The following is a 27581-nucleotide window of genomic DNA, read 5'->3' as shown; positions in this document are numbered from 1 at the left end:
ACTTGACTTGATTTGACTTGACTTTACAGATAGCAGCGGAAATGAACCCAGCTCGATGCGTTGCGTTGCGCAAACCTACCGCCCATGAAATTCAAGATCACCACTGTGGAGGTTACGGGGATTGAACACGGGACCTCATACTACTAAGCTAGGTCCGCGCCTCCACAGTGCTGGATAAAGAGAAATCAAAATAGTATACAGGATTGTTATGCACTTAAATCAAGACAGCATACTGCGCAGTGCCGCTGCTTCAGTGAGCGGATTCAGCAATGACCTTATGTGCTGAATGTATGGACTTTACACGTTCTTTGTGTGATCCTTGTTTCTTTCTCTTGAGTGCTCCAGTTTCCTCCTACATTCCAAAAATATGTTGGTAGATTAATTTTCAACTGAGGATCTCCTCTAGTGTACCTCGGTACTAGGGGGATCGAGTAGAAAGATGGATGGACACAAGAGGTACTGACTGTAGATGCTGGGAATTGGGGGATGTGTAAGAGAGAATAGGCTAAGTGAAGTAAGTGGGGGAACGACACCGACGAGATTGCTCCGAGGTCCAATGAGCCATAACAAGATAAGGAAATAAAATGAGTTATGGAAAAGTGTTGATTTTATCTATCTTTGGTATGAGGTAATGGAAAGTTGATAGTAAATCTCGACAAGAAAAAAGACCTCCAATACAAAAAGTTTTGAGAGTAAGAGGAAAAATTACGTTATTGCGGTTACACATGGTCCAGATAACAGCACATTTCGTACGTGACGTACAAGCCTGCTATCTCTACCTAAGGAATGTTATAGTGGCGCCACTCGCCAAGCAACGAGTATTCAGGTGATCCTTGAAAAACAAATAAAACTACATAAATAAAAAAAACATGGGAATGCTGTGAGAAATCGGCTAGTCAAACAGTATCTGTGGAAAAAGGCACCAGTTAACCTTAACGCTTGCTCAGATCGATTTCGGGGATGGTTTGAGGGGATTTGTCGTTTCTCTGAGGATTAAACGAGCTAAGAAGTACTTTATGCACTTCAGTTTATAACTAAAAGAGGTAATACCATTTAAACATTCAATATTCTCAATGAGCTGGATGGGGTGATACGTTCCTTGGATCGTATGTCTAAACACGGGGCACTTGTCTGAAGATGAGAAGTTATGGGTATGGTTACTAGAATTTTTTTCCATCGCGGGGTGGAGGGCGGTTAATTTTTGTAACTTTCTCGCCGGGAGGACAGTAGAAGCTCCGTCACCGACTTTGTTCATAATATTCGGGGATTCAAATTATCCTAGCAACTTGCTCTCCATATTTTACTGCCAGCCGGGGTGTTACATCCATGTCGACCCTGAACGACATAAGCCTCAGTCGGTCCGCAGAATCAAATGATACTGGTCTGTTACAAGGAAGCGGAGCTAAGGAAAATTGAGAACCGTAGTCTCACGGAACAGAACAGCAAACTAAATGCTCCACTCCTGTTTCTGTTTTTGTGTTGCTTTTCTTGGCGACAGACATGAAGTCTTCTAGTGGGGTGAGATATTGCAGGGTATTACCGGAACGATCCAAGCAAGTTCCCCTCAAACAAGTGACTTTTCCATTTTACAAACACACGAAGATTAATTGTGCTTTTGTGTGTGTGCGAGCGCCTGCGCGTTTCTGTGTGTATACGTGAGTGTGTGTGTGTGTGTGACAGAGAAAGAAGAAGATGAAGAAAAAGATGATAGCCTATGTGCCTATATGTATGAGAGAGACATTGCGAAACAAAGCGTCTGTTAGTATGTGCCCGTGTGCGAGAGGGAGAGAAAGATAATGCATGTGCACGGGAGATATTGGATGAGGGATATTGTATGTATATGTGTGTGAACTCGAGAACGTGAACGAGATTTTGTGTGCGTGACAGTATGTGTACATGTGTGTGAGATTCTGTTTGAACGTGTGTGTCTATGCAGGAGAAGGAGATAGTTTGTGTGTGTGTGTGTGTGTGTGCGTGTGTGTGTGTGTGTGTGTGTGTGTGTGTGTGTGTGTGTGTCTGTGTGTTTTAGTGAGAAAGGGTAAAAGTTGAAGGGAATTCCATACCGGGAAGAAGTCAGCTTAACTAAGCTGGTAAACCTCCTCTATCTGAAGCTGTTAAACTCTGGGTAAGTTACTTCCCTCCTGGGCAACTACTGAATTACCAGACTAATGTTAGCGGCATAGGCACGGAAAAGCGCTTTTCGACCCACAGAGTCCGCGATGACCACCCAACACCCATTTTCAAAAATCTTATATTATTCACCCCAAAGAAAGCGGAAGAACCCGCGCGGTCGCGGCGAGTGGGTGCAAACTCTGCATAGCCTGCACCAAATTGAACTCGGATCACTGGAGCCACCAAGCAGCAGCTAAATCAAGCTGTATTTGGCAAAGGCATGTTTACAATTATTTTCTGTACTATTACGGAAAAAATAAACGAGACACGGCTGAGGAGTTGATTTTCACGCTTTAGTCATTAGAGTTTCGTAATAAAATTAAATTAACGTCTCAACCAAATTTGCCAATGCCATTTATTTGTTTTTCTCCCTTCATTGTAATAATATAATAAATTAAGCCATTTTCCCTGCTATTAAATAAACATGAAATTGTTTATATAAACAATATTCGGTGCGCCACAATTTAAGCAATCCAGCTTAACTTACCCGGCAAAATCTCTGAAATCAGGAGGAAGACGATGGCTGTTGCCCAGCGATAGAACGTCATTGTAGTTGACTGTTATAAAAAGGAAAAGACATGTCGTTATTCTTTATTTGCTTGCCGAGATAAGATCGCCCTTCAGAGCGAGTGTGTACTGCGCTTAGGCACAGCTCGAACCGCGGCTTGGTGTTAATCACTTAACGTGAGTTTGAATAATTCCTTTCAACCTGACGAGTCAACATCTGTCAGGAAGCGAGCTATCAACGAATTTAACGATTCTGACAAATAGAGGAAGACAAATTACAAGATCTGAATAACCTTATCCTCAGACTTCTCAGAAACAGGATAAAATGCTGGAAATTCTAGTCAGCGTGTACAAATAAAAGTGCGTTTCATGGCTTCAGATACGGGAGCGATGGAGTTCCATAATTCTACCGGACATTTTTGGAGCCGTATCAAGATACAGCAGGGAAACTGGCTTATTCAGCCTGCACCAGTTACCTATTTACACGAACCTACATTTATCTCATTTTTTAATTCTTCCAACATTCACATCAAATTTGCGCCCGTTCTCCTCATTCTAACCCCACTCCTGCTCCCCCACCCCAGGTTCTACTATTTACCTACATGTTCGAGGAAGTTTACACAGATTAATTAATCTGACACCCAGTACGTTTTGGGGAGGAATCGGAACAGCTGGAGAATAACTGGCGGTGGGGGGTCGGGGGGAGTGGGGGGAGTCCACACTGAGAGGTGCAAACGCCAAATAGACAACTCAAAAGATCAGGACTGAATTCGGCTTTCTGTCTCCGCTACTTTCGAAAGCCTGAACTTCCAGCCACCTAACTGGTCTGCAATCCCTTGAAAATTTTGAACTGCTTTGGTCTTTTGGATGTCATCATTAACCCAGGCCAGTAAGTGAGCGGCAATTACAGTAACCACATCTGAAAACATATAATACAACATGAAATATTAAATAGTTGATTGAGCGTGGTTGCTATAATACAACAATAAAGATGAAAACTGTTTCTGCCGCTTTCTACACTGCGCCGTTAATTAAACAGACTACATGAACACTGAGTTGGGTTTGTAGCTCGGGCATGCTTTTTTTTGCAAATCAAAAGAATAATCAGGTTTAGTATCAGCGGCATGTATCGTGAAATTTGTTAACATAGCAGCAGCAGCAGTTCAATGGAACGCATGATAACCTAGAAATAAAATTAAATAAACAAATAAACAGTAAGTGTATATACGTATAGTTCAATTTTCAGAAAAATCTGTCATAGCACCGCATGGTTATATTTAGAAGTCATTAGTTCCATTTCCTCGCGATTTGCTAGGTCGGAATATGTCTGTTTGCTCTAACTCGTAAACGACCTTTGCAAAGCCATGAACGTTTAATGTTGTTTTCCATTCAGCGCAATCTGCTCTCTGTCGAATTAAATGGTAATCATGAACCACTTCCACAACGCACTCGGGTATTTTGTGTCAGTATTCTGGGAATGGGACCGCGGGGGCCCTGAATCGTTACCTGATTACACTATTAATTCTACCGGAGTCGGGTAACTCAAGTCAAGTTGAGTTAAATGCAATGTATCAGGTGCTAACTACATAACTGGGATAATGGAAATATGCAATATAGAAGGGAACTAATGGATCAGTTCTGCCTCTGTGCGCTTTTTGAAGCAGTTACTGAATAGTACCACTAGTTTTGTTAGCCAACCATCCTATTTACTCGCCGGCATGCTTCTTTTAGTTCTTGAATGCCTTTAAAAGAAACAAATGAATATTCTTCTCTAATCGGTTATATGATGTGATTTTAATATCTCAATAATACACAACAAACCAGACCAATATATTCTCTTCTGTTCGATTTCTTTATCAAATTGCACGAATGCTGTGACCTGGCATTATCTACTCCATTGCCATTAGAAACAGTTTCCCTCATTCTCTCCGTCAACATCAATCAGAATTCTGAGACCCTCTTTTAACTCTATCTCGCCTGAGCAGAGAAATGCCAATTCCAAATGAAGGCTGCACTTTTAGTATTCATGAAGGATCACAGTCCAGACCGTTGACTGCTGCGCCACACTATAGATGCCGGGTGACCTGCTGAGTTCTTCCAGCGTTTTGTGTTTGGTGCTCTGGACTTCCAGCATCTGCAGGATCGCTTGTGTTTATGGTGTTCATTTACTGCAGGTTTTGATTAAAACAAAATCCCGATTTAAAGTCGAATTTATTGCATTTTAATGTCCCACTCCGCCCCCCCCCCCCCACCCTAGTATCACTACCTTGTGCCCGAACTGCTTAATTCCTTCCATAGGTGCTGCTCCAGAATGTTGTGTGTGTTGCTCTGGACTTTCAGCATCTGCAGAATCTCTTATGTTTACACTTTCTGTCCTGTCAACCCCTCCACAATTTTGCCATTCTTTCAAAGATCCAGTACCCAAAATTTTATACGACACTTTAACCAAAGTCGCGTCACAGACTTATGAATTTTCAGCATACCGTTGTTCATAAGATACACTATGCATCCCTATATAAGTCACAGGATACTACCGTACATTCTTTTCCCACCCTCTACATCTAATTTAGGTCCATCATATTATGTAGCAACTTACATGAAAGCAAACTGTTTCAAGTGGGAATGTGCTTAAAAAAAATTTAGCAGGTTTTTCAAATTCAAGCTCAAATCTACTGTCATTCAACAAGAACATGTCTATCACCAAACAAAGCAATGTTGCTCCCATTCAAGTTTCACAACGCAGTATATATAACTCACACACAGCATATGCAAATAATAAAATATATCCCAGAAGATTGACATTTAGCATAAGGTGTATTTAAGGCACAAGTTATCCGGTCCGGGATTTTAAAGTTTTCTTTTTATTCGGTATCAACAAACCAAATGCGTAATATTCCTTTTTGTTGAATTTTTCTTCCGACTGCTATTGATGCGGTTTATCTCTTTAGAACCTAATTCCACTTACTTCGAATGGTGTAACCACTCATAATATTATTTTTTTTTTCAGAAAGACCAAGGAAAATTGACCAATTGCGGGAACTGGAACAGAGATTTTTGCCCATGTACACTAGTCTGTGTGTGTGCATATACGGGTAGATTGATTAATTTGCTCTTCGCTGGCGGTTCCTTTGACCAGCAAACCAGCAATGGGAGAGATAAAACGAAACCTGCGATATTATAATATTAGGCCCTTCCATAATGTCCTACCTAGCTTCTGATTAAAACATGCATTTTTCAATTAATGAACTTTATGAATTAATGAACTAGAAGACGATTCCAATGTATAATCTGCATTCTGCGATAATAAGTATTCATGATCATAGACAATTAGTGATGCCTTTAAAATATCAGCGTTCATATGTGAAAATTTTTTACCTATCATGTTGAACTAGATAGTTATAGAAATATTAATTTTCCGTACAAAACTGGGCGACGCACTTAACCCCATTTATCGAAGCGTTGCTGTCTAAGTGCACACATCATAGCACTGTCGGTTCCTTCGTGTATGTTAATTAACCAATCCTTTAAGTAACAAGTTGTACAATGCGCTGATCTTTCCAACAGCTACCACACCGCCTCCAAATCACTGTGCGATTAAACTTATTAAACTCTCTTTACGAAATTTACAAATCTAGTGATTAGCACGATTAATAATAAAAAAGAACTTCGTTTCCGTTCGTGACACCATCCTAGAATTAAATATTATCATTTAAATGTGAAGAAGCATTGGCAATTATTAAATCGCTAATTGGGTTTCTGCTATTTACCGCGCGCCGGCGCCTAAATTTTGCTGCAGACGCCGTTTACCCATTAGCCGTACCCCAATCGCCGTCCATATATGTCAGCATCTACCTATCTTTGTATGAGTTCACAACCAAAAAGATTTCGAAGATCTGATTTCCGTTGGGTAAGGTTCTCTGTATCTCGGCAAAATCATTAGATCTTAATGCTTTACTTATTGAAAATGAAATGTTTTATCTTCTGAAAGCATGTAGGTGAACAATTGAAGCGTTAACGCAAAGACTGTAGGCGAGTCGCTGGTACATAGGATAAGTATAGATAAGTGGGTCGAATGCCCTATTTGTGTACTGTGTGCCTCTCACTCTAATCCCACTTTTTCAAATATCTGATAATCATTGTCCTCCTTCTTAATCCCAAGAGATTCTGTAGATGCTGGAAATCCAGAGCAACACGCACAAAATGCTGGAGGAAATTTCTTAATATTGCTCCAGCCCTGGATTTTCAACTACTTGAATATATTTTAATATACTCGGCCCCTTACTGTAAATCTCCCCTGATGTATATTTATCTGTATATGCGTGAAAGGTAGAACATGTTCCCATTCAATATTCAATATTTTGCTCCATTTTCCTGACTTTATCGATGACCAACCGCGAATCTGGGAAGATGATTTCTGTATTTAGGCGTTGCTGCTTACAATTTACGTATGCACTCCTTTCCTTTTTCTTCAAAATATGTATTCATAAATTCACGCCACTTCATCTGCCAGCTGATCATTGATTTTACATAGTCAAAATCGTTTTTTCCTTAATTTTCTTGTCGTAGATTGCAATTTCGAACTCTCTCTCTCTCTCTCTCTCTCTCTCTCTCTCTCTCTCTCTCTCTCTCTCTCTCTCTCTCTCTCTCTCTCTCTCTCTCTCTCTCTCTCTCTCTCTCTCTCTCTCTCTCTCTCTCTCTCTCTCTCTCTCTCTCTCTCTCTCTCTCTCTCTCTCTCTCTCTCTCTCTCTCTCTCTCTCTCTCTCTCTCTCTCTCTCTCTCTCTCTCTCTCTCTCTCTCTCTTCTCTCTCCGCCTCTCCCTCTCTCTCTATCTACTATCCGGTACTTTTGTCTTTCTTTCGCCCTTTCCCCTTAGATTTTCTCTCTCACTCTCTCTTCGAGAAGCAAAGAAATACAAAATGAGTTCACAGGAAATTCAGTCGAATCACAGATAAGATAACGTCTAAAATTGGGGAGTGGGTTACCGCAGAGCAACCGACGCGATTTTAAATAAACACTAATTATTTTGGCACTTAATAAAAATCACGTTGAGGTTTAAAATCTGAGTGAGAATAGAAATGAAAGGATAGGAAAACAAACAGAAATGCCGGAAAAACTCAGCAAGTCGGGCAACATCGGTAGAAAAAAAATCATTTAACGTCCGGGAATTGTCTTTAGAACTGGAAGAGGGGAAAATCAAGTTCAGATTAAGTGACAGAGAAGTTGATAGAATTGAAGCCCGCGCTCAATTATTATTTGAATGATAATGTACCAACATATTGTTCATTTGAATTAAGTTTGTTAATTTCTACTCTGGATGCAACATTTTACAGGTGCCAAAGCATTAGAAGGTTTACAGAGATGTCCTGATGAAAGGACTCGGCCTGAAACAACTACCGCTCATTCCCCTCCATGGATGCCGCCTGGCCTGCTGAGTTCTTCTGGCAGTTTACATGTGTCTCTCTGGATTTCCAATGTCTGTAGAATCTACAGAGAGGGCAAACGCTGTGCTAGAAAAACAATGGTAAGCGAAAAAGATGTAAGCGTGTAGAATGGCGTACATTAATGTGTGACTAAGCTGCAGGATTAGCCCCCATTGTTCTGAAACATTGCCCAGATATACGAGCTCGATATTATCACGACATCCTTGGAATTCAAATCCAATTTTGTAAGCTGCAAAGAAAACATGGGGATGATTTTTTATAATGGTCCCAGTCACGGGAAATTTGAAACAGCTGGATGGCTGCGAACACCCACATGGTTCAAATCTGCACCATACAAGAATGAACAGAGAATACCGCCGTTTCCATCCTATGAACAAATAAATAATTGTAAAACAAACCGTGTTGGGAACTTCATAGAAGGAGGAAACTTTACTAGCAAACTATGCGTTTTCAATGCAGCAACATATTAAGTTTTGTTGAGAATAAATTCTGCTCATATATATCACTGGCATAAGAGAGCAGCATAGGACTTTTAGGACGAGCGGAAGCCAATGCCTAACCTTCTCGGTCTATCTGGTCGTCTTCTCAGCAAGGACACACTTTTGCACGGACTTAGGATTTCCATTCCAACGGAAACCGTGCAAGAAGCTCTAGTACTGTTAACCAAAGCGTAAAATGACTGTTTAACCAACCTGCGTTTCTATTGATTTAAAAGCATACTTGGATTAAAGAAAGGATACCTTTTGTGCGAAGAGCCTTAAAGCGAGCTTTGTTTTAGTATTCCGTCGCAAATTCTTCTTCTGAAGGACTGACTAGTACTGGACAGAGTCGCGTTTCTGCAAGTTATCCGAGCTTCCGACGATACATGTAATTATCTTCAAAAGAATCCGGACGAAATCGATGGAAATCTGTACAGACTGACTGTTAGGTTCAAGCTACAATGCAGCGAAATTATCTGCTCCTTGGATGCCAGATGAGTCTCGGTCGTTTTTGTTTCAATCCGTCGTTTTTCTTAGAAGTTTTTCTTCATTCAAGTTATATCTCTAGCACGGTCATTGTCTGAATGATTCGCCAACGCAAAACATTGTGACTTTTCAACGTGGCAAAAGTCGTCACTCCCCAGCACTGCAATGCAGAATTTGCTGGTTTGCAGTTTCACTCCCGCACGCAGCGTACGACAACTTCACTGGCCCCTCCGCACCTTCCGCAAAGTATGACGATTTGCTTGACACCTCACTTTTTGTAAAGAGAAACGCTCCTGCAGTGATATTTCCATCCTATCCCTCCAGCAGTTCTTTCATAACAATCTAAGTACCTTTTGCCCAGAATTGCGGCTCCTGATGTCCAATTAAGTGATATTTCAAACAGCAGAAGCCCAAATCTCACAAACTTATGAAAAAATTGCATGCCTCCCTGTCCTACCATAACAGTCGGTGTTACGACTACCAACCCCGCCCCCATTTAATTTGGTAATTTACAGGCAGGAGCGAGGGAGAGGAGAGACATTCCCTCCACAGATGCTTATGTCACCCGTCCCCTTTCCTCCATATATTATCTATCTGCCCTCTCCACTCTTACTTTGATGCAGGGTTTCAACCCAAATCGGCCTACACTACCCCACAGCTTCCCCCCCCCCACACACACACACACACACACAGATCTGCTCGGCCCGCTGAATTACTCGCCTGATTTCAGCATCAGCAGCCTCTTTTATCTACTATTATGTAACTGTCTGGGCACCTCACACAATGTGCACAATAAATGCAATGTACACTTTCGCAAATAATGTTAAAAAAGTCTCAAACTCACAAGATATACGATGATGACTATCGTTTTGAGCATAGTCGGAGATCTAAATAGAGAGATATAGACAGACAAACAAGCATATAGATAGATGCATGCATATACAAATACATAGATACAACATGCATACATATGCACATACATACAAACATACATAGATCGATAGAAAGTCAGGCAGACCGACGGATGAGTGATTGAAGTCATACTATAAGCACAGAATCATTACAAATGATTCCATAGATAGATATTTGGTCTAGTATGAAGTTATGGTAATTTGTACATTCGAGTTCTTGTCCTCATCTCTATGGACCCAGATCATAAAGATCGAGTGTAGAAGCGTTAATTATTCCCCTTTGGTGCAAAGAGATAGCCATTGGGTATGTATCAACTCTTTGTAGCGTAGTTTGTGATTTGGCACTGCAGAAAATTAGTTACGATGATAGACGACACACTCAAGGCTCACACCAGATTAAAAGCAAAATGCCTGACTGGCAAGGAACATCCTTGGTGGTGATGCCAAACAGTTTTTTCAATTAGCTTTCATTTTCTTCCTTTGCCAATGGAACTGAAGAACCGACGACTGTGGACAATTTGAGGAGCCCTCCAGACGATAATGGCGAACACTCCAAACCAGACAAACCTTTCAACCAAATCTTCCAACATGTTTTGCAAGCAGTGTTCGGGGGAGGGGGTGGGAGCTGAGTCATTGAGAAACCACAAGTATTCTGAGGTGGAGAATGACTGAGTGGGTGGTGACGAATAATGACATCTGAGGTACAGCAAACTGAACGGTATTCAAACCCACTTGTTACCAAAAATACTAGTAGAAAAATAGATCTGTCTCCTCAAAGCATAGTATTCGCATTTTCTTTACTATGTGTGTTAAAGAATCTAAAAGGTGAGAGGAATTTCGTCGTCAATTTACTGTAAACAGACAGTACCCCGTTAATAAACAGAAATAAAGGAACAGACCTCACTGTGTGTTTAACCTATTAATACGCAATCACGGATCAAGACTCTGCTAATACCAGGTTACTTCTTAAATTTATAGAGTAAGTTCTGGGCATAACCCAACAGCTAAACATACTTGGTCAGCGATTTCAAAAAACCACTTGTTAAGTACATCAAGTGTATCATTGTTTCCGTGTGGTACACTAAATTAGAACTGCATATTCACATTTACACCCCCTATTAACCAGACCGACTCGGACAAAGATTAGTAATAGTTCACTATTGGCACTTTGTTTCTCGGACAAAAATCAAGAGTACCTCATTATACAGGGCCTATCAGCGGTGTCAACAGAGCTCTACGAAGAGGCATTTCTTGCAGGTCCGGGGCCTTTATTTAAAAAGGAAACATCGACGCTGTTTGTCCATTGTACGGGGCCTATCAGTGGCGTCAACAGAAGTCTACGAACTAAATAAAAGAACAGAAGGGATAAGCGGAGTGGCCATTGTCGGGAGTAGGCCAATGGCGAGAGTAGAAGCGACAGGTTTGGGCTCAAAAGAGGCGTCGGCTCTGCATAAATCGTCTTTTAAGGTTTCCTTTTCATCTCTTTTTCCTCTCTCACTGTACCATTTAAGTGGCTGTGGTGTGTTCTTCATGCCGAATGTTGGAGTCTTGGGTGACCCAGCGTCTCCCAGGGAACGCCACCTGTGTGAAGTGCATCTGGCTGCAGCACCTTGAAGACCATGTTAGGGATCTGGAGCAAGTGATTTGTACGGGAGAGTGAAGATATAATTGATCAAAGTTACAGGGAGGTAGTCACCTCAGAGTTGCAGGAGGTGAGTAGCTGCGTGACTGTCAGGAGAAATGGAAATAGGCAGTGAGAGCAGAGCACCCTGGTGGCCATTCCCCTCAAAAACAAGTATAGCGCTTCGGATACCTTGTGAGGGATGACCTCCCGGGAGAATGCCACGGTGACCCGGGTTACAGGCACTGACCATGGGTCCGTGGCGCAGAAGGGAAAGAGAGAGAAGAAGGAAGCGGTAGTGATAGGGGACTCGATAGTGAGAGGAACAGACAGGGGATTCTGTGGACGTGAACGGGACACATGGATGGTATGTTGTCTCCCTGGTGCCAGGGTCAGGGATGTCTCAGATCACGTCCGCAACATGTTGGAGAGGGAGGGGGTGCAGCCAAGTGTCTTGGTACATATTGGTACCAATGTCATAGGACGGAAAAAAATGAGGTCCTAAAAGAGAATTTAAAGAAGTACATAGAAAGCTGAGAAGCAGGACCTCCTGCGTAGTAATTTCTGGATTGCTGCCTGTACCACACAGGCAGCAAAAACAGGGTAGAAAAAGGATGATTTGTCATATAAATGCGTGGCTGAGAAACTGGTGCAGGGGGCAGGGTTTCAGCCTCTTGAGTAATTGCGATCTCTTCTGGGGGTGTTCTGACCTGTTCAAAAGTAACAGGTTGAACCTGAACCTGAGGGCGACTAATATTCTCGCAGGCAGGTTTTGTAGAGCCGTTGGGGCGGACTTAAACTAACTTGGCAGGGTGTTAGGAACGGGAGTGAAGGGACTCAAGATAGGACAGATGATTAAAAAAAAAGTAAAGATACCCTGCAGTCAGACTGTCAGAAAGGGCAGGCAGGTGACGGGATTTAGTTGCAGCCAACAGGCAGAGTGTCAAAACATTAGGGATATAGAATCTGAAAGGATAGCAAATAACGTATTCAGTGTGCTGTATCTAAATGCGTGTATAGGAAATAAGGTGGATGATCTTGTTGCACTATTACAGATTGCCAGATATGATGTTGTGGCCATCACTGAATCGTGGCTGAACGATAGTTGTAGTTAGGAGCTGAATATCCAAGGTTACACGTTGTATCGGAGGAATAGGAAGGTAGGCAGAGGGGCTGGTGTCCCCTACTGGTAAAGAATGGCATCAAATCAGTAGAAGGATGTGACTTAGGATCAGAAAATGCTGAATCCTTGTGTGTTGAGCTAAGGACCTGCAAGGATAAAAGGATATTGATAGAATTTATAAACCGACGTCCCAACAGTAGCTGGGAGGTGGATCACAGGTTACAACAGGAACTGGAAAAGGCAAGTCAAAAGGGCAATGCTATAGTAGTCATGGCAGATTTTACATACAGATCGATTGGAAAAATCAAGTTGGTAATGTATCTCAAAAAAAGTGTGAATGCCTAAGAGATAGCTTTTCAGAGCAGCTTGTCATTGAGCCTACTACGGGATCAGCCATAGAAACATAGAGCACAGAACAATAGAGGCACTTCGACTCACAAAGCTGTGCCGAACATGGTCTTAACTTAGAAATTACCTAGGGCTACCCATAGCCTTTTATTTCTCTAAGCTCCATTAAAAGACCCTACCGTATCTTCCTCCACCACCGTCGCCGGCAGCCTATTCCACGCAGGCATAAATCTGCATAAAATAACTTACCCCTGACATCTCCTCCGTACCTACTTCCAAGCACGTTAAAATTGTGCCTTCTCACGCTAGCCATTTCAGCCCTGGGAAAAAGCCTCTGACAATCCACACGATCAATGTCTCTCATCATCTTGTCCATCTCTATCAGGTCACCTCTCATCCTCCGTCGCTCCAAGGAGAAAAGTCTGAGTTCACTCAAACTATTCTCATAAGGCATGCTCCCCAATCCAGGCAATATCCTTGTAAATCTCATCTGTAACCTTTTTATGGTTTCCAGATCCTTCCTGTAGTGACGCGACCCGAACTGAGCACAGTCCTCCAAGTGGGATCTGACCAGGGTCCTATATAGCTGCAGCATTATTCTCGGCTCCTAAAGTCAATCCCACCATTGATGAAAGCCAATGTACCGTATGCCTTCTTAACCATAGAGTCAACCTGCGCAGCAGCTTTGATTATCCTATGTACCCGGACCCCAAAATCACTCTGATCCTCCACAATATATTCTGCCATCTAATTTGACATACCAAAATGAACCACTTCACACTTATCTGGGTTGAACTCCACCTGCCACTTGTCAGCCCAGTTTTGCACCTTATCTATATCTCGCTCTAACCTCCGACAGCCCTCCACAGTATCCACAACACCCCCAGCCTTTGTGTCATCGGCAAATTTACTAACCCACTCCACTTTTCTTCCAAGGTATTTATAAACTTCATGAAGAGTAGGGATCCCAGAACAGATCGCTGAGGTACAACACTGATCACCGATGTCCGTGCAAAATATGACCCATCTAAAACCATGCTTTGCCTTCTGTGTGCAAGCCAGTTCTGGATCCACAAAGCAATGACCCCTTGGATCCCCTGCCTCCTTACTTTCTCAATACTTTCTCAATAAGCCTTGCATGAGGTGCCTTATCAAATGCCTTGCTGAAATCCATATACACTACATCTACAGCTCTACCTTCATTAATGTGTTTAGTCACATCCTCAAAAAAAATTCGATCAGGTTCGTAGGGCACGACCTGCATTTGACAAGCCGACTATTCTTAATTATTTTATGCCTCTCCAAATGTTCATAAATCCTGCCTCTCAGGATCTTCTCCATCAATTTACTAACCACTGAAGTATGACTCACTGGTCTATAATTACCTGGGTTATCTCTACTCCCTTTCTTGAATAAGGGAACAACATCCGCGACCCTCCAAATCTCTGGAACTTCACCCGCCCCCAATGATGATGCAAAGATCATCGCCAGTGGCTCAGCGATCTCCTGCCTCCCCTCTCACAGTAGCCTGGGGTACCTCTCGTCCAGTTATAATGAACCGGATGTGATTAGGGAGCTTAAGGTAAGAGAACCTTTAGCAGCCAGTGTTCACAATAAGTTTGTGTTCAATTTGAAATTTGATAGCGAGAAAGTAAAGTCGGATGTAGCAGTATTTTAATTGAGTAAGGGAATTTACAATGATATTGGAGAGGATTTGGCCAAAGTAAATTGGAAGGAGCAACTGGCAGGGATGTCAGCAAAGCAGCAATTGCGTACGTTTCTAGGGAAAATGAGGAAGGTGCAGGACATGTGTATTCCAAAACTGAAGAAATACTCAAGTGATAAAATAGTCCAACCGTGGCTGACAAGGGAAGTCAAAGCTATTGTAAAAGGAAAAGAAAGGGCATACAAGAAAGCAAAAATTCGAATGAATATAAAGGATTGGGAAGTGTTTAAAAACATACAGAGGGCAACTAAAAATCATTTGAAGGGAATAGATGAAATATGAAAGCAAAATAATAAATGATATATAAGTGGATAGTAAAGGTTTTTTCAAGTATGTTAAAAATAAAACAGAAATTAGAGTGGATATAGACCTGCTAGAAAATGAGGTTGGAGTAATAATAACGGGAGACAAGGAGATGACTGATGAATTAAATGAGTATTTTGCGTCAGTCTTCACTGTGAAAGACACTAACAGTATGCCTGATGTTGTAGTGTGTGAAGGAAGAGAAGTGGGTGCAGTTAATGTTACAAGAGAGAAGCTGCTCAAAAAGCTGAAAAATCTAAAGATACATAAGTCACCCGGACCAGAGAAACTGCACCTTAGGTTCTGAAAGAGGTAGTGCTAAAGATTTTGGTAGCATTAGAAATTAACTTTCAAAAATCATTGTACTCTTGCATGCTGCCAGAGGCTTGGAAAACTGCAAATGTTACTCCATTCTTTAAGAAAGGAGGAAGGCTGCAGAAAGGAAATTATAGACCAGTTAGCCTGACGTCAGTTGTCTGGAAATATGTTAGAGTCAATTGTTAAGAATGAGGTGATGGAGTACTTAGTAACACAGGACTAGGTAGTACAAAGTCAGCATGCTTTCCTCCCTGACGAACTTATTCGAGCTCTTTGAGGAGATTGCAAGTAAGGTAGATAAAGGGGATGCATTGGATGTTGTATATTTGGACTTACAGAAATCATTTGACAAGGTGCCATGACCAAGTTAAGAGCCCATGGTATTTCAGGAAAGTTAGGTAGGAGACAGCGAGTGGGAATAAAAGGATCCTTTTCTGGTTGGCTGCCAGTGACTATGGATGAGGGGTGATTTCACTGAATCTTTTCGAATATTGAAGGCCTAGACAGAATAGATGTGGAAAGTTTGTTTCCCATAGTTGGGCAGTCTATGACAAGAAAACACAGCCTTAGGATAGAAGGGCGCCCTTTCAAAACAGAGATACAGGGAAATTTCTTTAGCCAAAGGGTGGTGAAATTGTGGAATTTATTGCCACTTGCAAGTGTGGAGGCCAGGTCGTTGGGTGCATTTAAGGCAGAGTTTGATAGATTTTTGATTGGATATGGCATTAAAGGTTAAGGGAAGAAGGCCAGGTCCTAGGGTTGAGGAAGGGAAAAAAAGATCAGCCATGATTGAATGGCAGAGCAGATTCTATGGACCAGATGGCCTAATTCTGCTCCGATGTCGTATGGTCCTATGGTCTTATTATTGGCATAACCTATTGCTAGCTAACATAAGCAAGACAGAGTTTGTGTCCTATCCTGTCTCCCTCATGACCCAAACCTTTGGTAAATGTAGCTAGTCAAGATGACAAAATAATATTTAAAACTTAATTTTCTTCCACAGTCCTCTCTTTTTTTTATCGTCCAATCAACCTTATCTATTACCCACCTCTTGAGGACACCTTTTCTATTTCCTCGGGATAGGAAGCGTCATTCCCAAGGGGTAAAGGCCTCATTTCTAAATATTCTGGATCAAAAGATTCCAAGTTAGCTTGTTGGAGTAATTTTACAGGTGGAGCTGGAGGCCGAGCTATCCAAGAACAAGTACATCGTGCGACCATGACTGTGGTATGACCAATACCAAAATTAGTCCATAATTAATGATGATTCCACATTATAAATCAGTCCTTTCTGTGTACCTACTCCTTCCCATTCACTCACCTGCCCTGATTTTTTCCAGCACCCGCCTCTTCAGCTGTTTCAGTAGCTACATGCAATTTAGGCAGATTAAGATCTGTTTAAATATAGTTAGGTATCTACCAACCCTCAAAGCAATTTCCCTGAAAGTAAAATGATCCGATTGACATTCATGTTCTTCCGTTGATCATCTATTCCCTCCTGTATCAATTCTTCCTTTTGACTGGCCAGTAATAGCTTTTAAAATTACTGGTTATTTTTTCGAAGCATCCTTTCTCAATTTCATTGAAGGGAATTGGCTTTATGCACAGGAATCCCCTGAGAGACCCAACAACATTAGTCTGTGTAGCATATTCCTAAGCTAAGCCCAAGTAAGTATATAAGTTTTCTCCAGCATAACAAACCCCAAGGGTACACAAATCAAAAGTAATTTCTTCATAATTCAGTGTTCCTTCTCCCATTCTTCAGGAGAAGGTAACTTACACATGATTCTGTGTATCCAATCCGGCTTCCCTTGGACTTTCACGGTAGTCCTTTTCACCAAAATCACCCTGCTCATGGACTGCTTTTCCTTTTCCCATCAGGGAGGTAGCTACCTAGCATACATGGCAAGGCCACCTGACTCAACAACAGTCACTTTGCCTAAGTACTAAGGCTGATCAGCACCTGCATCCACTAACCCACCCCTCCGCGCCCCCAACTACCACTACTTCCTGTCAGTCATCTTAAGTATAGATACTCCTCTGCCTAGCATCACTTCATAACCATACAATCAATCTATGTATATAATCTATTTTATGGGCTTTTATTTTTTGTACTTTTTTAATTATTGTGTTTTTATGTTGCATCAGATCAAAAGTAACAATAATTTCTTTCTCCTTAACACTTGTTTATTGGAAATGACATTAAACAATTCTGGATCTAAAATCTTGATAATGGCCTTTAGAATGGGCTTTAATATTCTGGGCTGTAAAGTTTAATATTTACAAACATTATCTGTTTTCAGGAGCATTGCGTGTGGTAAATAGATTACTTTTTTAGATTCCAACAGTCGACAGGTATATGGCCACTCCCTACTCTGTTCTACCTGTTATGTAACCCCGTAACTGGGTCACTTACCAGCAAAGATAGAGAGGTCCGTTGAAGTCTGATGGTATATTTTTTAAAGTATTCATTGATAAAGGGGCACAAAAATAAGATTAATGCAAACATACAGATAATATACGTCGTCAATACTAAATCTAAATGCGCGGGTATAATAATAATCAATAAGAAATAGCTCTATCGTTGTCTAGGGGATAATGTATTGTCCGATGGAAATATAACAGTCACTGTTAGTTCGTTCAAGCTGCAGCGTTTTGGGTTTAAGAGAGAAAGACGGGTTAAACTTGCCAAGGTCTTTTATGATGCCAATCCTTTGAGTCGGGGGAGTTGGTTTCCCCGTTGTTAGCTAAAAGCCGTTTTCCGTGGAACAAGCCACCAGTCCCAGGCAACGGAACCGAACGCACGTGGCCTCCTTCAAATGGCTTCCTGCTATTACGGGATCGCTAGCGTTTCTTCTGGTGCGTCTGAGGGGCTGTTCCCACAGACCCTCTTTTATCCTGACTCGCAGGGTCGCAGATGTCAATCAGGTTGGGGGTGATGCAATCCGTCCCTCAACCAGCCCACTTTGCCTGAGGGCTTCCATGTAGGACAGTCTTCAATCCACAAATTCGCATTCCGGAGACAATGGCCATGTCCCGTAGCTTTATATCGCCGGGGGACCGAGACATTCCACACGTCTCTCCCTCATTTCCTGGGTCCCCTGTCCCAACCCAATAGTGATCTTGCGATTCTCACAAAGGAGGGGGCTGCAGGCATAATATATGCTACTCATGATTACACGCTTCAGGCTGTGAGTGAAGGCAATGTCGAATACATATCAGGGAGAGTGGCTATTCGACTATGGAAAACATAGTAATGCCCTTGAAAACATGAAGTAATGCCCTTGTGCAGGAACCATCTTCATCTTGCGTCCTCACGCCTCACTACCTCCTCCACTGCTATTCCCAAAACGCAGACCGGCGATGTAACAAATCCAGAAAGGAAAACAGCAAACCCACTGCCGTGTCACTGTTTTCTACAATGCCGTGACTCGGATTCGAACCGAGGTTGCTGCGGCCACAACGCAGAGTACTAACCACTATACGATCACGGCGAGGTACCTGGGCGCTGTGTCAAGGAGGAACAAAATTGCAGTGTTGTGATAGGGTGGAGGAGGAAAAGAGCAAGGAGAGGGGCAAAATGGAGGACAGAAGTTGTGATTTTTTTTCTCTCTCCGTCTGCTTACAAGCAGCATAGCAATAATAAATTAAATTCAATGTTTTAACTATGTTTGTTTAACAAGAATAAGTACAATATCGAAGGATTCAGCAATCTAGGGTTTTTCTTTTTGAAGCGGAAGAGAATGGAGGCGATTGATAGAGACGTATAGCATTCAATAGCTCGATAGATTCATTTAATGCCAGAGAAATGTATACAATATACATCCTGAAATTCTTTTCTTTGCAGATATACGCGAAAACGGAGGAGTGCCCCCAAACAATGAATGACAGTTAAACCTTCGAACCCTGAAGCCCACACCCAGCTCCCCCTTCCACGCACAAGGAAACGACCCTCCCTCCACTAGCAAAAAAGCATCAACTCCCGCCACCGAACACTCATGCGTGGAGTAAAGCATCAATAAAAACACAGACTCGCAGCACCCCACAAGCTACTTGTCCACACTATAATTCGACATATCACAGCTTCTTCTTCTCTCTCTCTCCCTAATAATGGAAAAAGAGATGTCCCCGTTTCTCAGCGAAAGGGGAGACCTAACAAACAACTCGCCGGTTTGCGCTGTTAAAAGTCTGTTATGTCGCTTTCTCCGAGCTCTGCACTCCGGAGGGTCGGCACCAATAAGACCTTGCTGTCCGGGCACACAACCCGCGGCTCCCGATGTCTGGTGTTCTCCCGCGACGCTTCGGTCAGGGTCACCGACCGAGAAGCAGCACGTCAGAAGAGCTAGAGAATCCCTGGACCCTGAAGACGCGCTCCTCTTCCAGGCCGCGTCCTTTGGATATCAAAAAGCGGCCGGTCATGAGGCCCTGAGGACCGACCCATTCTCCCAAAGAAACAGAGTCAGAGTGTAACTCCAGGTCAGGGTCTTCAAAAACACCCCCACACCCTGAAAGGAAAAAAAATGATATCAAAGGTAGGAATAAAGCTGTTTCCGAAGATGAAAGCAAAGGAGTCGCCTTTTGCGCCAACTTAACATGATGTTATAACAATGCAGTACTTTAGAATCGACGGCATTGAAAATTGAAAGCTTAATGGTGTAACTTATAAATATTACAAACTGTCGAAATGAGAATACTCATGAATACAGCCAAAAGAGTCAAGGTGGGAAAAGACATTACCAGCAGTCGCACACAAGAACGCATTCATGGAATAAGAGTCCCGATGCATCCCTCCCCCAATCCTCACTCCGCAACACCGCAGATTGATGCCCAGTCTTCGCACGTACAAGACAACAAACCCACATCGATAAAATACAACGATGCAGAATATCCAAGTATATACTGTAGACCAGAACCACCGCCCCCTCCCCCCGCCCATCAATCTGACTAGGCACCAGCTAGGCGGTACCACAGCTTAGAGAGCTTAGAGGCCTAGTCCTCACAAATAGAGGCACATATGGAATATTAGTAAAAACAGAATCAAACAAATAGATACTGTGTCAGGTTGAGTCAGTGATGAAGAAGGCGAATACAATGTTGGCATTCATTTCTAGAGGTATAAAATATATGAGCAGTGATGTAATGTTGAGGCTCTATAAGGCACTCGTGAGACCACACTTGGAGTATTGTGTGCAGTTTTGGGCTCATATTTTAGACCAGGATGTACTGACATTGGAGAGGGTCCAGAGAAGATTCACAAGAATGATTCCAGAAATCAAAGGGTTACGGCGTGAAGAAAGTCTGGCATCTCTTGGGCTGGATTCCCTGGAGTTCGGGAGAATGAGGGGGGGATATCATAGAAACATTCCGAATGTTAAAAAGCCTGAACAGATTAGATATGGCAAAGTTATTTCCTATGGTAGGGAATTCTAAAATAAGAGGGCACGACTTCAGGATTGAAAGATGTCGATTTAGAACTGAGATGCGGAGAAACTACTTTAGTCAGAGGGTGGTAAATCTGTGGAATTTGTTGTCATGAGCGGCTTTGGAGGCCAAGTCATTAGGTGCATATAAGACAGAGAGAGATAGGTTCTTGTTTACCCAGGGCATCAAAGGGTATGGGGATATATATGTGGGGGGCGGGGGGCGTTCGTGCGTGTATGTGAATGCTGAGCCATCCAGTGGACTTGTTTGTAACTACGAAACACTGAGTGTTAACCTAACGTAACACACCAGAGAAAATCCCTGATACACATTAATGTATATGGCGAATAAAGTTTCGTTACAAGGATCCAAATTAAAACCATCAGCGTGTGCAAACAGCAGGAATGAGTGGATTATGTAGTTGTCTTCCGGATCATAAAGCGCCAATTGAGATGTATTTCGATGAAGCGCATAGACTAATCCATTTGCCAAGATTTCGCTGAGTAGTAGCGCAGCTAGTGCAACACTTCGCGTTTGTTCCAGTGATCAGATTTCGATTCTACTCTGTGCATACTTATTGGGGCTTTGCCTGTTCTCCCTATGACCACCTGCGTTTTTTAGTATACAGTAGGACACACACGAAATGATAGAGAAACTTAGCAGGTCAGGCAGCATCCATGGAAAAGAATAACCAGTTGACGCTTAATAATGGAGCCCATTGTTAAGGACAAGGTCTCATGGTACTTGGAGGTACATGATAAAGTAGGCCGGTGTCAGCATGGTTTCAGCAAGGAAAAATGTTTAACTCTGACAAATCTGTTTGTGAGGCAAAGAGCGGGAATAAAGAGAGCCTTTTCTGGCTGGTTGCTGGTTACCAGTGGTGTTCCACAGTCTGTGTTGGACCAATTCTTTTCGCATTATACGTTAATGACTTGGATGATGGAACGGACAGTTTTGTTGCAGACTTTGCAGAATATATGAAGATAGGTAGGGGGCAGATAGTTTTGAAGAAGTAGAGAGGCTACAGAAAGACTTAGATAGATTATGAAATGGGCAAAGAAATGGCTGATGGAATGCAGTGTCACGAAGTGTATGGTCACGCACTTCAGTAGAAGAAGTAAAAGGGCTGTCTATTTTCTATATGGGCAGAAAATATATATAAAAAAACTGAGGCGCACAAGGACTTGGGAGTCCTTGTTCAGGATTCCCTAAAGGTTACTTTGCAAATTGAGTCAGTGGTGAGGAAGGCAAATGCAATGTTGGCATTCATTTCAACAGGACTGCAATATAAAAGCGTAATGTTGAAACTTTATAAAGCACTGATGAGCCCTCACTTGGAGAATCCTGAACAGGTTTGCGCCGCTTATCTTAGAAAGGATGCGATGAAATTGGAGAGGTTTCAAAGGAGGAACACAAAAATGATTCCAAGATTGAATGATTTGCCATATGAAGAGTTTTGTTGGCTCTGGTCTTGTATTCACTTAAATTCAGAAGAATGAGGGGTCACCTATCAAAACCTGAAAGGTTGTGACAGAGTGGATGTGGAGAAGATAGATGCTATGGCGGGCTTGTCAAAGACCAGAGAACACAGCCTCAGAATAAATGGGCGTCCTTTTAGAACCGGAGATGAAGACGAATTTCTTAGGCAGAGGGTGGTGAGTCTGTGGAATTCTTTGCCACAGGCAGCTGTAGAGGCCAAGTCTTTATGTATATTTAAGGCAGAGGCTGATAAATTCTTGACTGGTCAGAGCACGACGGGATACGTGGACAATGCAGGTGATTGGGGCTGAAAAGAAAATTTGATCAGCCATGATGAAATGATGGAGCAAACTCGATGGGTCAAATGGCTTAATTCTGCTCCTATATCTTATGTTCGTATGGACAGAGGGCTTCGGTGTAATGCTGTCGACGGCCAATGCACCAGTTGGGGAGATAGGCTTAAGTAAGTAAGTAAGTAATTATTTGACTATTGACAAAACAGGTATAATGATTATACTTGGTAAAATTGCATTCGCTTTTACTTTCAATTAAGTTTCCCCACAGATATGCGGCTATCTTTTGAGATTCTGCATACCCTCTTTGCATCGGTGGCGCTGATGTGTAAAGAACGTAAGAACATAAGAAATAACGTAAAAATAGGAGCAGGAGTAGGCCATCGGACGCGTCGATCCTGCTCCGCCATTCAATAAGATCGTGGCTAATCTGCATATGGTCTCATCTCCACCTACCTGCCTTTTCCCTATAACCCTTAATTCCCCTATTATGGCAAAACCTATCCAAATTTGTCTGAAATTTATCTACTGAGGTAGCACCAACTGCTTCATTGGGCAGAGAATTCCACAGATTCACCACTCTCTGGGAAAAGCAGTTCCTCCTCATCTCTGTCCTAAATCTACTCCCCCGAGCAGTACAAGTAGTTTCTAAATCCGGGGTGAAGCACATCTCGCACAATATCTCACAGTCCCAGAACACAGTCAAGAACGCCTACCAATGCCTCAACGTTCTGAAGAGTCTCAGAGGGCTGGACTATGCCCATCTATACTCACGTCCTTGTACAGATGCATAGTGCAGAGCGTCCTCACAATCTGCATCACTGCATTGTACAAACTGCACTGTAGTGGACAACGAGGATCTACAACGGATTGTCAAAATTGTCCATCCTATCACAGACAACAGCCTACCCACCATCAAGGGCATATTGTATATACAGAAAGGTGTCGGGAAATCTGCTGTTTTGCGACAGCCGTAGCGTTGCAGTTAATAGTAATAAAACTGAAAGATTATAATAAGTATTTATATGTTTGTGTGTGTGTGTGTGTGTGTGTGTGTGTGTGTGTAAATTAAATGAAATAGTGCAAAAACGAGAGGAAAAATACAGAGGAAGTGTTCATGGGTTCGTTGTCCATTTAGAAATCGAGTGGCAGATGAGAAGAAGCTGTTCCTGTGACGTTGAGTGTGTCTTCAAGCTCCTGTACCTCCTTTTTGATGGTAGCAATGAGAAGAGTGCATGTCCTGGCGTTGGGGATCCTTAATGATTGATGCCGCCTTATTGAGGAAGCGCCTTTGAAGATGTCCTGAAGCAAGTGTGTTAGCTCTTTCGGTTCTGTAGGTGATATTCGTTTCTGGAACCACCGGTGAAAGATCTGATTTATAGCCTGCATATCCCGAGCAAACCGCCACCCAGCCAGATATTATTTTTAATCCGGAGTGCGTATGTTGAACCATCTAGTGGAATTATTTGCAACTGATATAAAGCCTAGTTTAAGTAAAACTACGTAATCAGGAGAGCTGATTTATAATCAGAACCAGAATCAGATCTAGGTATAATATCACCGGCATATTATCGTGTTTATGCGGCAGCAGTACAAGGCAATACATAACGTTTTTTAAACTGTGAATTACGGTAAGAGTACATATATTTATAAAATTAAATAAGTAGTGCAAAAAAAGGTCGTGAGGTAGCTTTTATGGATTCAATGTCAAGTTCAAATTCTGATGTCAGCTGTTCCTGAGGGCAAGTCGTGAGTGATGAAGGGTCTTTAATTATAGATGCCGCCAATTTAAGGTGTGGCTCTTTGAAGATGCCCGGGATGCTACGGAGGCTGGCGCCCATGATGGAGGCTGGCTGAACTCACACTTTCAGCAGCTTCATTGGATTCTCTGCAGCAGTACTTCCAAACCTCCCCTTCCCCCACCGAGCAAACGATGATGCGGCCAATTAGAATGCGTGTGCGACGGTTGTTATCCACCCCGCCCCCCCAAACCCCATTTCACTTGCACAGTTTCAAAACGCTGATTGCGACATATTTCGTTAAAGCCCGAAGGTTAATCCATTCGCCAAGAAGCACTTCGTACTTAACTTTGGTCCCAGCGACCCGGTTCCCATTCTACTCTGTGCATACTTGTGTGGACTTTGCACCTTAACCCTGCGACAGTCTGCAAAGAAAATTTCCTTTACACATTTTCTCTGGTATGTAACTGTGTAGTAATATCAGGGATGAATTGATAAAGAATAAAGAATAGTTTTATTTGCCACATGTTTATCGAATTATGTAGAGAATTGCATCGTTTACGACAACGCCCAAAAAAGACGAGCCCCTCTCTTCTCGCTGCTATCATCAAGCAGGAGACACAAGAACCCGGTGTAGGTACATTAATTACTCTCCAAGCAACAGGCTCTTGAATCAGCGTGGTCAACTTTACTCATCTCAGCAGTGAACTAACTCCACAATCTATAGATTCAGTTCCAATGTCACTACATTGGAACAGCACGTGTTACCAGAATTATTTATTTACTTTTCAGTTATTTGCACATTAGTTGTTTCTCTGAGTTTGTTATCGCATTTTTTCATAAATGCTATTTTAATTATTTATACTCCAGTGAATGATGCAATAAAATGGATGTCAGGGTTGTGCTGGTTTATATTTGCAATGCCCTTGTTCGTATTTTTTTACTGTTATGCAGTTTCTGTGCAAGTTGCTTGTTTGGGTTACTGTTGAAGATAAGAAATAGGAGAATTGTGTGCCATCCAATTAGTCTGGCCGTATTAAGAGAAGGTTTCTCTGGTAAGGATGGGCTTGGGTTTTCTTTTTTTGAGAGGAGATGAAGAGAGGAGACGTCGGATTCGACCCGAGGCTAGTCCGGAATTCGACCGAACCAGCGAGTCCCACATACTTCGGTAATAATTTTTTCTTTGGACTCTGAATATAATAGCGACAGTCCGCAAGTGGTGGCATGCTCTCGGAGTCAACATAGCGTGCCTACAGCTCACTAACCCTAACCTGTAGGTAATTGGAATATGGGAGGCGAGCGGAGCACGCGGAAGAAACTCACGGTCAAAGTTCCTTACATGCAGAGGGGGAAGTTCAATCTTGCCTTCTAACCCACCCCCCCCACCCCCATCGCTGGGTCTGTGAAGCGTTACGCTAACCGTAACTACGGCAACCGGCCACTTAAAGCAGGTAGTAACCATCACCACCCCTCACTACCTCACTACCTCCAAAAAAGGTACCCACTACCCCTCACTATTCCCAAGAAGCATCAGGGAGGCGGCTATGTATGAGGGGTGATTGATACGTTCGTGGCCTAAGGTAGAAGGAGATGAGTTATACAACTCTCGTTACAGGTACATGCAGGTCAACTCTTTGGGTGGTAATGCAGAAAGTTTGAAGTTAATAACTCATCTCCTTCCACCTTAGCCCACGAGCTTATCAATCACCCCTTCTGTGGACACGGAGGCCCAAGATCCGTATGCTCCACGACCGCTGGACTCAGTGTGTAAATGTAGGAGGGGACTATGTTGAAAAATGTGCTAGGTTTTCTAAAATTGGCTCCTTCTACTTTAGGCCACGAATTTATCAGTCACCCTTGGTATCAGCACCAAACTCCAAAATCGTTACTCCTAAACACTAAATCTTATCAGCACCTCCATACACTAAAATACCTCTCCACACCCCAACCACCACGACTTTAACATTTCCTGCCAGTCATTTTATGTACCTCCTGTGCCTAGCATCACTTGCATACAATCCATTTATGTATATAAGTTATTTTATATGTTTATGATTATTGTGTTATTTGCTGTATTGGGTTTTTATGCTGCATCAGATCCGGAAAAAAAATCACTTCCCCGTTACGCTTGTGTACTGGAAATTACATTAAACTGTCTTGGGTCTTGAACTCTGCTAACGTTTTTCTCTGTATATTTAACAACAATTTATTTTCAATAAGCATTCGAAATCATTTTGGTGTTAAATAATAAGATTTTTTATTAAGTTCCGACAGCTGATTCAAAGGTCTATGGCCATCCCCTCCTCTCGTCTACACTACACACATTGAAACGCTTCAGAATGTGAGTGAAGTCATTAGAGAGAGCCTGTATGTCAGTAACAGCGGCATTTGCCTGAGCTCAGCACCACTTAAACATGAAGTAATCTAATGCTCTTATGCAGTGACCATCGTGAGCTCTCGGCCCCTAAACAAACAACTCACCACGCGACTGCAAAGTGATCCATCTCCCAAAACGCACACGGTCAATGTAACAACCCCGGAAAGAAAGAAAAACATGCGCACCCATTGCCGTGTCACTGTTTTCTACAATGCCGTGACTCGGATTCGAACCGAGGTTGCTGCGGCCACAACGCAGAGTACTAACCACTATACGATCACGGCGAGCTACGTGGGCACGACGTTAGGGAAAAATATTGTAATGACGGGACGGAGAAGGAAAAGAGAAAGGAGAAAGTTACAATGGTGAATAGAAACTCTGATTTTTTTCTCTCTCCCTCTGCTTCCAGGGAGCAAAGCAACTAAAAGTTAAATTCGATGCTTTGACTGTGTTTGCTTAATAAACAATACGTCCAAAATCGAAGGGTTGAGCGAACTAGGGCTTTTCTCTTTGGAACGGGAGAGAATGGAGACGATTGATAGAGACGTAACATCAGAGACGTGTATTAAACTATATAATGTTATAGCATTACAATATAAATGGACTGTGAGCATATAGAACTTTTGGCAATACCACTTTAAAGAACTGTTTTTGCAATATCGCTTTAAGAACTGTTTGGGTTGCCGCTCCGCAGCTGTTTCCGGTTACGTTAGTGTTTGTTTACTTTTTGGGGGTTTGTTTTCTGTGTTTAATAAACGTGTTGTTTGTTACATAAAGCCCTTGCTGAACTCATATATTTATTGTTGCCTGAATACGGAACAGTATTAAACTATATAAT

The 27581-nt window shown here is 42.4% G+C and overlaps 1 protein-coding gene and 2 non-coding genes across 5 annotated transcripts in view; all 3 read right to left on the bottom strand.

Annotated features, from left to right (window-relative positions):
* LOC132394584 (uncharacterized) overlaps window positions 1-9354 on the bottom strand; it is a 29626-nt gene extending 20272 nt beyond the window's left edge. The window contains exons 1-2 of one of the 3 annotated variants that reach the window (XM_059970903.1): window positions 8861-9354; window positions 2660-2729 (exon numbers count right to left, since the gene is read on the bottom strand). In XM_059970903.1, coding sequence (XP_059826886.1) covers window positions 2660-2720 — 61 coding nt within the window. In that variant the 5' untranslated portion in view covers window positions 2721-2729; window positions 8861-9354. The remainder of the gene's footprint in view (window positions 1-2659; window positions 2730-8860) is intronic. The other 2 variants (XM_059970904.1, XM_059970902.1) reach the window with 2 other exon arrangements.
* Window positions 9355-18856: 9502 nt separating this feature from the next.
* Window positions 18857-18928, bottom strand: trnah-gug (transfer RNA histidin (anticodon GUG)). Its single transcript has one exon. It is a non-coding gene; the product is annotated as a tRNA-His (tRNA).
* Window positions 18929-26955: 8027 nt separating this feature from the next.
* trnah-gug (transfer RNA histidin (anticodon GUG)) lies at window positions 26956-27027 on the bottom strand. Its single transcript has one exon. It is a non-coding gene; the product is annotated as a tRNA-His (tRNA).
* Window positions 27028-27581: the final 554 nt, after the last annotated feature.

Source organism: Hypanus sabinus, chromosome 5 (genome assembly GCF_030144855.1).
Source record: "Hypanus sabinus isolate sHypSab1 chromosome 5, sHypSab1.hap1, whole genome shotgun sequence".
In the NCBI taxonomy this organism is placed as follows: Eukaryota; Metazoa; Chordata; class Chondrichthyes; order Myliobatiformes; family Dasyatidae; genus Hypanus; species Hypanus sabinus.
Note: the sequence above shows the minus strand (reverse complement) of the source record. Positions and strands in the feature narration are given on the sequence as shown.